The sequence below is a fragment of the Meles meles genome, chromosome 2 (genome assembly GCF_922984935.1).
Source record: "Meles meles chromosome 2, mMelMel3.1 paternal haplotype, whole genome shotgun sequence".
NCBI lineage: Eukaryota > Metazoa > Chordata > Mammalia > Carnivora > Mustelidae > Meles > Meles meles.
The window spans coordinates 162704864-162715858 of record NC_060067.1 but is presented as its reverse complement, the minus strand read 5'-3'; the positions used below and the strand labels follow the sequence as shown (position 1 = coordinate 162715858).

At 41.2% G+C, this 10995-nt stretch overlaps 1 protein-coding gene across 6 annotated transcripts in view; it reads right to left on the bottom strand.

Moving 5' to 3' along the window:
- Positions 1 to 781: 781 nt before the first annotated feature.
- EBF2 (EBF transcription factor 2) overlaps positions 782 to 10995 on the bottom strand; it is a 185469-nt gene continuing 175255 nt past the window's right edge. For 4 of the 6 annotated variants that reach the window (XM_045997172.1, XM_045997170.1, XM_045997176.1 and 1 more), the window contains 2 exons: positions 5719 to 5886; positions 782 to 840 (listed from right to left, as the gene is read on the bottom strand). In XM_045997172.1, the coding sequence (XP_045853128.1) occupies positions 809 to 840; positions 5719 to 5886 (200 nt within the window). In that variant the 3' untranslated portion in view covers positions 782 to 808. The remainder of the gene's footprint in view (positions 841 to 5718; positions 5887 to 10995) is intronic. The other 2 variants (XM_045997175.1, XM_045997173.1) reach the window with 1 other exon arrangement.

Here is a 10995-nt window from a genome sequence, read left to right as displayed (position 1 = left end):
ATGGAAAAAGAGGGGGATGCAGGATGGGGCATAAAAGTCTAGTAAGTAACTGCAGTAATAATCACACACCTTTTAAACTTGTTACTACTGGTTTGCATCATTTTCATTTTACAACAGGAAGAGAAATTCCTCTCTCTTCCAAAAAGGTCTTAATTTCTACCTCTACTTACAATAAGTTACACGTTTATTTATTTAAATAATTGTAAAACATTTTAAAATTTTTCCCTTTTTTTTGTTTTTTTTTTGTTTGTTTTTTAAAGAGATTAAACTATAAGCAAACACACATACAACAACATTTCATCATTCAATTCAGGTTTTGTTTAAGAAAGTCTTCCATGCTGGTACCCTGTTTTGTTCAATTTTTTTTTCTGCATAAACTAAATTGGTATCTGAAAGGCTTCATAGAAAATAGAAACTTTCAACTTTTTTTTTCCTACAAAGAAAAACAAATAGTATCCAAAATATTAAGCATGAATTGTTTGCCAATTTTTTTTCTTAAATATTTTACAAACATAGGAAGGTGGTTCTCATAATGTTCATAACAAAGAGTTGCATTTCTGCTCTTAGCACTGACTACGTCAATGACATCTTTTGTCCTTGTCCCCAAGAGGGTCAGTTTGTGTAGCCACCATGAGAGCTAGATGAGAAACGTGAGACCAGGTAAGATGCAGGTCCTTGCATACCCAAATCTATCCGTCATGTTCATTCTGGGTCACAACTCTTCCCGAAGAGCTCCTAGTGCTTTCTTCATTATTGGTCCATCAGAGTAAGTAGTTTTGTGCTATCAGAAAGCAGTTCTTCCTCTTCTTTACATTGGGGGCACGACAAGCCCGGTCATGGCTGCAAGGAAAGAGAGAGATGGGAATGAGACTCAGAGATGCTTACGCTTGGGTTTCTAACCCAGAGAGAAGGGCAGGGGTGGGGACTGACAGAGTCTGGTACAACGCAGGGAGATGGTACACTCCGCTGATGTGGGAACCCATTTTCTCCAGGTTTGGTCTAACACACAGCCTATCAGCGGCACAGAAGCCTTATTACCAAATCACTGCAATATAAACAGGCTGGTTGAAATTTTGCGGGGAGGCCAAGAGCTAGGTTTTGCCTTGTGTTATATTAATGGTTTGTATACTTGACATGATAGACACAAACATACAAAAAACTATGTTTTAATGTATTTGCAATATATTTATTTTCATCATTACAGTATCATAATTTCTAGATTATATCTAGATTATATTCTAGAACTATCTAGAAAACTCCAGGTGCCAAGCCTATCGAGTAACTTTCCAGGCATCATTTATAACATCATATATAATATTTATAACAAACAGGGCTTTTTATGATCCTAGGTCTCTATCCACTCTGGCTGAAATGTGGTGAGCTTCACCCCCCAACCCCGCAAGCTCATCTGCCTTTAGCGCTTACTGCTGGTATGTGATGCTTGTTCACTGATGAATACTGATCCACTGGAATAGAAGACTTAATGTAGTTCCTAATTTGGGAGTCACCCAATCTCCACTCTTCACCCCTTCCATCCCCTAGTACTGCCCAATGTTTCCTCCAGCTAGTGAAGACACAGATAATACTTGTGCGGGGTACTGGGTCCAAGGTTTCCCCTTGATGTGGGAAACAAAGCTGCATCAGCACAATGGGGAAAAATCACACAGCAAAATGCACCCCTCTGACCTTGGCTTTCAGGTGATGAACCCATAGAATTTTCACATTCTTGGAAATCACCAGAGTAGTTCCTTGCATCAAAACTTTAAGCCATATCTAGTATTTGATCCTTTGAGTTTTATTGTCTCTGGCTCATCTAGAGCTTATCAATGATCATAGAAGCATTTTGCTGAGTGGTGCTTACTAAACTGATAAGCAAATAGCCAAAATTCTTCCAGTGTGCCCCCAACACCACCCCTCTTCCCACCCACGTCCTCCCCTCTCCCCTCCCTCCGCCCCTTCTCTCCATGCCAGCTAGTCTTCCCAGGCAAAGCTGTCAGCTGTCTATTTCCCTGCCCATACAGCCTTTATTGAATGTTTGTGAGATCTGGATTAAGGTCTTACACAGCTAGCAAAGCCTTAATTATTTTTGCCTGTATTACTATATATTGAATCGATGTAACTTTTCAATAAAGGCAGTTCAATTCTGGACACTCCCTGATGATTTGGAGACATAGCAACCCTGGTTAATTATCCCAGAGTGTAGGAGGGTTTGTTTTTTTTTTTCTTTTCCTGGAGGGAGCTGGAAAATGAATCAGGCACATAGTGCATAATATTATCTTGACAATCTATACTCATCACTGCAAATGCCTGGTAAATGAGGTGGAAGGTGGGACAGTGAACACTGCCCGTAAGCTCTCTGGCAGTAGGATTCTGGCTCACGTTTCCAACTTGAACTTGTCTATTACACTTAAAACTCATCAGCCACTTCTTTTTTCTGGGTCCTCAGAGAGTTATGGAAGGAGCTCATTACAAGGGCAGAATGCTCCAAGAAGAAGATCCATGCTATCTCTGCTATGGGGTGACCCTGACTTTCTGCTTGTAGAAACCAGAGCCAACAGACAGAAAGCAGAAGTTAATTGGAAAAAAAGTAAGCCTGTGTACGGCGGTGGGGGGTGGGGAGTGTGCTGACCTGCACTTTGTCCAATTGCTTTCTGCCTTTGGCATTTCATGAGAAGGCAATAACCCCGCTTTGGTCCAGGTGGAAAGCAGGTATGGGTGGAGGGTGAGGAGAGGAACTGCACTATTCTTGTCCACGTCATAGCACGGGCCCTGGAGTCCAAATGTCTAAAGTCATTTTACTGTGTGGCCTTGGGAAAACTACTTCACTAAAGATGATGATGATGGTATGACCTTCCCCTTCCAGTCACATGTGAGGCTTGAGCAAGATAATTGGTGTAAAGCGCCTGGTTCGGGGTCTTGCTAAAAACCAGCCAGTCTCAGAGAGGGCTGGCTGTACGTGGCCTCTGCAGATGACTGAGACCATCTCACCTAACAAGTAGAGAGCAGAACCTCTCCATCAGCCTGTGATCACTCAAGCACCTCCGAACACACTTTGACTCTCCTACTGTCTGTCTCTAAAAAGGTGAAGTTTCGTGTATATCACCCCTAGAATCCCAGAATTCCTTCACTCAGTGACCATGGCTAGAGCATTTGCTGTCAACTCATTTTCTCCCTCTAAGCATCCGTGGGACACTCTGTAGCATCGGACCTGGAGCTTCTAGCCACCTGATGCAAAATGAGGAAACATGGGAGTCTGTATGCTGTTCTCCCCTTCCTCCTCACCCTCCTTCCCCAGTCTTCCTTCTTCTTAAGGTTCAGATCACCAGAGAAATTGAGAGGGAATTGTAGGATCTAAAACTGGCTTCCAGGGGGCACCTGGGTGGCTCAGTGGGTTAAGCCTCTGCCTTCAGCTCAGGTCATGATCTCAGGGTCCTGGGATTGAGTCCTGCATCAGGCTCTCTACTCCGCAGGGAGCCTGCTTCCTCCTCTTTCTCTCTCTCTGCCTGCATCTCTGCCTACTTGTGATCTCTCTCAAGTAAATAAATAAAATCTTTTAAAAAATTAAAAAATTAAAAATAAATAAAACAGGTTTGGGACTTCTCAGTGTTCTATAGAAATGAGACTAGATCCCAGAGCCTACGTGTAACTGATGACATCGTCACTCCCACAGACAAAGGACGGGTGGCTCAGCCACGTCCTTGGTCTAACTATTCTGACCTGTGCTGACCAGGAGCTCACATGGCTAAGGACCCTAGAGAGATCCTTATTTTGGCTACTTTGGTTACTGCTACCCCCACGGAGAAACCTCACTATGACCACACAGATACTTCCAGCTCTTTGAGCCAACTCAACCCTGAGCAGGTAATACCACAACCAGACTTGGGCATACAGCAACAGGCAGGGTAGGGATTCCAGGCCATGGGAGCCAGTGAAAAATTGATTCTGGCCTACTGGGGGGACCAAAGCCGAGCAAGCCCTATATGTGAGTCTCTCTGGACAGTACAGATCCAGAAGATCTGAGACAACCAGCTTAACTTCCCCAACGTGCAAGAGAGGAGGTAAGGGAGGGGCGGTAAGCGGAAGTCAAGTTACACTTTTTGTCCCCAAAGTGAAGTTGAAAATGTTGGCCAGGGCTGTCTGGAACAAGGAAAGGGCTGCATCCCTCCTGACTTCCACCTACACCTACACTCCCTCTTAGCCTTTCGTGGGGCTCCCACTCTTCATTTCCCCAATGATACCTGGGGGGCCCCCACTTGGTAAAGGAATGGACTAAAACCACAGAACTTAGAAAGGGGAGACATTGTCACTGAAGTAGGCATGCAGAAGGGAAAGATAAAGCAAAAACTTAACAGTTGCAGTTATCAGTCTGGAGATGAAGCCATTCATAGAAAAAGTTCCGAGCATATCCCCAAAGGGTGAGATGGAAACCACTGGCCCTTGAAGAGAGACAGGGCAGGTGGGCAACACAGCTATAGGCAGAACCTGTTTCCCTAGGGATCCGACATCTAGATGAAAATGAAATATATGTATATATATATTTTTTCTCTCTCAAATAGACAGATGCTTCCGGCTACTCACACACTGGGTGGCATGTTACCCAGCTGCTTTGTGTAGATGGAAGTAAAAGACTTTTCAGGGACTCTTCTGAGTGCTGGGTTTCAGTTCCTATTTCATAGTTTCTCTGTCAAGTCACTTGATTTTGTGGAGACACCCCTGTCTCTTATGGTAGAATGAGACAGGAACGTACCACACCTCCCAGAGCTCTGCTCAGCCACAACTGGTGGATGAGCCCTCCCATGTGACCCAGAGGATCAGGAATCTATGCACAATCGTAAATCTACTAGACAGATGCCGTCCCAGGGATCACACAGCTCATGCAAGGCTCTGCTGTCCTCAGAGGCTTTGAGTGGCAAGGGGTTAACCAACTTCTGCCCTGCTTGGTTTTATCCAACACTTGCTTGTCATGAATGTTTTCAGGTCAAGACATGAAGAAGAGCCTAAAAATAATGTGGGTCGTCAGGATCCATAGTCTTCAACAGGTTCCAATTTGCTCTTTCGTCTTCAGCTGCCTCCCATTCACAGTGAGATGATTAGATTCTCATGTATTCATCACACTTCTGTTATGTTACGTCATACCATATTTTCAGACATTGCTCAAAAATTGGTTTGATGGGTGATATTAATTTTTGTTCTTAGACAGTGTAGTCCTTTTTTTCTTTCTTTCCTGCTCCACCCCGATCTGATACCTGCTATCAATCTGACTGGCATGTAACCAGAATTCTCACAATGTGCTGGTTGCTCCTGTCCATGTATACCATGGGAATAGGTATGCGCTGCAGATGGGGCAAGCCTATAGGTAAGTAGCAGTCACCGTGTGGTCTGCTGTGATCTGATGTGACCAGGCACCCTCTAGGAAATCGTGACATGGGCCTATGGAAAGCAAAGGTCTGGGAATTCCAGACAGTGTCCTGGAAGATATGTATGGCTCTATCATACTTAATTCTGTGACCGTGAAGAGCTGTCCGACTTCTCAGTTTTCCCCCTTCTTGTTCTCGGGTATTGTAGCGGCTCAGTTGTACAAGCCTTCTGTGTCCCACGATGGAAACACCAAAGCATCTCTTTGTAGGTAAATGGCTAGAGATAGGGACTGATGCTGTGCTGTCTGCTCTTACTGCGGCCCCTTTATTATGGTGGTACCAGCATGATATCTTTGCTTACCTCTGAATCCATTTCCATTGCCACTGGAGCAGGCAGGTGAAGGGGAGCCTTGTGGCCTGATGACAGGGGCAAAGGCACTCTTCTGTTTGACAGCAGGAAAAACTGAAGAGGAAAATGGGAGGATGGAGGACGTGCTAGAAGATCCAACAGTGGGACTTGATGACATGACTGGAAAGCAAAGGCACAATCCTCTTAGGAAAGGACAAACCTAGGAGTTAAATTCTGTCTTCAGGACACATAACTTGTATACATTCATTGAGAAATTACTCATTCACTCCAGGCACTATCCCAGATTCTAGGGATTAGAACAAATTGAACGTGACCGCATCCCTGCCCTGCCCTGCCCTGTGGCGGGAACATACCAACAAAACAATGACTAGGGTAGCAACCCTGCTGGAGGAATGTACACAATGCTGGGGAGACTCAGCAGGCAGACTGTGCTTCTGCCAGGGAATCAGGAAGGCAGCAGCAGGAGGTAATACTCTGGTAGGTCTTTGTTCCTGAGTAGAAGCTTGACAGGAGAACATGGAGATCAACATCTGAAAAATCATCAAATCTACTCAAGAATGGAAACTTTTTTCACCCTAAAAAGAAGTCCTGTCTGGGAGCTCTGTGCTTCCCCGGCAACTCTCAGGGCTCCAGAGGTTTGATCTATGGGGTTAACAGCTCTGAGAGTGCCATCTCTATGGGCCACTGCCTCATTAAATGTACACGTTTATTAACATCTAGATTACCTCCCTCTCTCTCGACTTTCAGAGCTCCTGGGAAATGAAGCTGCAAGTCAGACCCCTCTGATGTAATGCGCAGAAAAAACACCAATATTAACAATAAAATTACTTAAAGGAAGCCAAAAGCTAAGTGTTGTAATTTCCAAGAAAAATAAAGGCAATTTCCACAATGCAATGCCCTACCTCTTAATGTCAGATACTCTACCAAGTTACGTCATACAAGAAGATAATTTTATCTTCTATGTTCAACTAGCTCAAGCAAGGGGTAAACTAGAGTTCACAAGGGTAAAATTGTCAGATACAGCATCTTGTGGAATAAGGTCAAGTTCCAGGGACTTATTTTAGCACAATCTCCAGATTTCTGAGCTGTCATATGAGCTGGTACAAGAATTACTGGAACCTAATGGTCAAAGCCAGGAATGGAAACTTCTGGTTCTTATCTCCAGTGACCCAGCTACTCCACAAAGTAAATTTTGTGAAAGTGAGGACATGAGAGCGACCTACGGTTCAAAGGCCAAATACAAGGTGAATTGAAGGTCAGCTGTTCTGATGACGTGTGTAAGATCCGATCCCCATTTCTCCCCTCTCACTATAAAGATAAATTTTGTGCTGGGTCACAGAATTGCATATATAAAGCAATCATACAGCATACCTCCAATATGATGTCTTACATAGACAAACCAAAGACTTCAAGAAAAGAGCTTTATCTAAAAACTGCTCATCCTTACATAGTCCTGATTTAAAGAGCACATCTCTTTCTTTCCTCAAGTAACATGAATCAAAAGAATTAGAAAGGAGGATAAAGTCTTGGAAGAATCTCACATAATACTTGAAGATGAAAAGGAAGAAAAAAATTGGGCTAATTCACTATTATAGAATAGGATACAGGGTTAAACATTGAGGATGGATTATAGTCACACTCTCAAGCAAAATCTCCTCTTTTTACATTGGCTTCAGCATCAATGAAATGGGGTTGGGGACCTTTCCTCTTTGTGTAAGGCACAGAATTAGAGGCCAAAGAAAAGCTGAGACTCAGGAGGCCCTGATTCTGACCGCAGTCCAATCCCTGCTGCCATGCTATGAATCATGAAGGCATCAAGACAGCGCCTTAGTTTCTGTGTCTGCAATAGCACCACCTTCCCCCCTATGCTTTACAGAGGAGGGTTTTTATAAGGTGAATTAAGCCTACATATATACACTGATTCTGTTTATATTCAGCGTAGGACTCACTTTTACAAATATTTCTTTTCTAAATAACAGTGCTCAACCTAACGTAGATTCATTAGGTCAAAAGTGGCTGCCTCAGTGGAAGAGTCACCTCAAACTTTACCAAGTGACATAAGACAACTGTTGCAGGGGTGAATCAGCACAGAGCTATAAAGTGCCCATTTAAAATAGGGATGTATGTTTTTAAGATTTTATTCATTTATTTATTGTTTTATTATTTTATTTTTTTAGTGTTCCAAGATTCATTGTTTATGCATCACACCCAGTGCTCCATGCAATACATACCCTCCTTAATACCCACCACCAGCCTCACCAACCCCCCAACCTCTCCCCTCCAAAACCCTCAGTTTGTTTCTCAGAGTCCACAGTCTCTCATGGTTCATCCCCCCTCAGATTTCCCCCAATTCACGTATCCTTTCCTTGTTATTCCTTATGTCCCCCATGTTATTCCTTATGCTCCACAAGTAAGTAAAACCATATGATAATTGAAAGAGCCAAGATGACCTTCAACAGATGAATGGATAAAGAAGATACGGTCTGTATATACAATAGAATATTATGCCTCCTTCAGAAAGGATGAATACCATTTAAGATAGTTTTTATGAAATTTTTGTAAAATGCTAAATTAACATCCAAATTAATTTAAAATTTAATGCCACTATATTCAAAATCCCAAAAGGAATTTTAATTTGTGTATTTCAACAGATGCAATTTCTATGTTTGTCTGTTTAAAAAGTGACAACACCGTAAGACCCAGAAAGTTTTGTGAATACTTCATAAGTACTAAGGAGGCATTTATCTTAACAGATATTAAAACTTAACGAAAAATTTACATCAATGAAGTCAGTGTTATACTAACACAGAAACAGGCAGACAAATCCTTGGAGAAAAAAGAGGCCAGAAACAGACCTGGATATATATGAGAACTGAAACTTAATAAAGGCGACATTTCAAATTAATGGGGACATAAATGCATGGGAACAATACGCAAGTCCCCCGGAGACAGAAATTTAAAGCGATTCCTCATGTTAAACACTATGGTAAATGTAAGTGGACTAATCAGTTATTTGCTAAAAAAAAATTATAAAGGCACTAGTAGAAAAATTAGGAAGGTTATTTAATTTACATAATTCTTTCAACCTCGAAGTCTAACGAGAACATCACAAGACTGGTCATGTGACAAAAAAACCCAAAAAACCTTCCATAACAGAGAAAAGGCAAATGACAAATTAGAAAAAATCTTCCTGATAATTATTTAGGTATGTTCATATCCTTGATAACTGATAGCTTTCTTACAAATTAATTAGAAAAAAGAAAACATCCCAATTAGAAAAGTGGGCAAAGGAAAGGAAAAGCAAAGTCACCAAAGGAGACAGGAAGGAAGATGACCAAAAAGTCTTTACAGACCTGAAAACCTTCAAACTGCTAAGTAATCAAATGCAAATTAAAACAGTAACAAGAGGATACTTACCACTTTACGAAATTGACAAAGATTAAGAAGAAATGAACAGGCCAGGGAAACAGATACTCTTCCTTTTCTAAGGGGAGCATTCATCTCTCTGGGGGGGACTTTGGCAATGTGTATTTAAAATCAAAGTGTTTTAAAATGTGCATATTTTTTAACCTAGTAATTTAATTTTGAGAAATTAATCCCAAGGAGATAATCATAAATTTGCAAAAAAAAAAAAAAAAAAATAGATTCAAGGACATTTTTATAATTGTGAGAAATTGGAAAAAAAAACAGAAGTGACTAAGCAAGGTAAAGTATATTCACTCTATAAAATAGAACGCTATGCAAATTTTAAAGCTAATGTTGGAGAAGAATATTTGATGACTCAGAAAGATATGCCTCCTCAGATGAATAACGCAAATTATGTCATAACATGTACATCAAACTCAGGCTTATTTTTTAAGAAAACATACAAAGTAAAAGTTTAGAAGGATGCCATATAATCCAAACTTTTAACAATGTCCTCTCTGGTCAATGGATTATGAATGCTCTTGAATTTACTCCTTTCACTTGTCCCTATTTTCAAAGTTTTCTGCAATGAACATGCATTACTTTTGATGTAGCAGAAACCAAAGCTGTTAAAATAAACAAGTGGAAAATCTCCACTGGGGGGGGGGGGTGTGTAAAAAAAAAATATAATCCTTAACAATAGGCATAACAGATTTCCTGTGTGTTAATGTTCCTCTTCGATTTAAGGCTTTACTACCTGCAAACCAGGTTGCCTTTTAACCTTTCTGCTACCAAAAAAAAAAAAAAAAAAAGCAAAGAGACTAATAAATTCTCAAATTCCTGGGAAAAGCTTCTTGATTGCCGTGAACTTCGCAAAGCAAACATCACTTCTCATCTCTGTTCCCCAGTCTTAGGATACAAGTCTGCATCATTGACAGATTTTATGGAGCCTAGCTTCATATCTGTGACTTTGATAATTCTGCCACTTTTCTTCCACTCCCTCTTTCATTTATCTTGTGGCAGAATCCCATTAGCTGTGCATCAGAGTAGACATTACAATTTCCAAAATGTATCCTTCTATGGCTGGAATGCCATACTTTAAAAGTTAACAATGGCCATGCCTCCAGAGAAATAAAGTGTGTCATTTTTCTTTCCTTTTTTAAGTATACATGCTTCTTAAATTGTGCATAATGAGAATGTTACTATTGTAACAGGATTTTTTCCTTTCCTGGAGATAAAGATAATAGCAATATGTCAAGATGTTAACAAGGTTGTTTTTTATGGTGGGAGTAGGCTTTCTTTTTGAAACTATTTCCATATGTTCTAAATTTTCTATAATCATCATTTAATCCTCTATAATAGAAAATGTCTTGATATTTATTTTTGAAAATATAAAAATATTGAGCCCCAGGGCATAGTCTAAGACGATATCATTGAAGTAGGACTCCCTGAACATAGGTTGGATTTCTGTATAGATTCTGTCCCAAACTTTGGAACTGCTTGGTGGCAATTCTGCTTTGGAAGAAGCGGGCCCATGAGTGTTGCAAGCTTGTCGAGTAGACCATCTGTGGGGACACCAGAGCGCACCATTTTAGGAAAGCTGATCACAACTGAGAATTACTCTGGACATCCCTCTCTCTCTCTCTATGGACAGAGGCCAAAGAAAAGGCGAGGACGTCTGGCCCCCAAATCTCTGTGAACATGGGGAGTTAAGGAAAAACCACTTTTCTTCTTATAAGGATTGACTGGCTTGCCGAGTCCCAGCTGGAACTCACCGGCCACCATATCCTCCTTTGCACTGAGCCATTGCATTTGTTGGCGCTAAGGGGTCTGTCAGCATTTCATTATAACCCCCTATTGTCA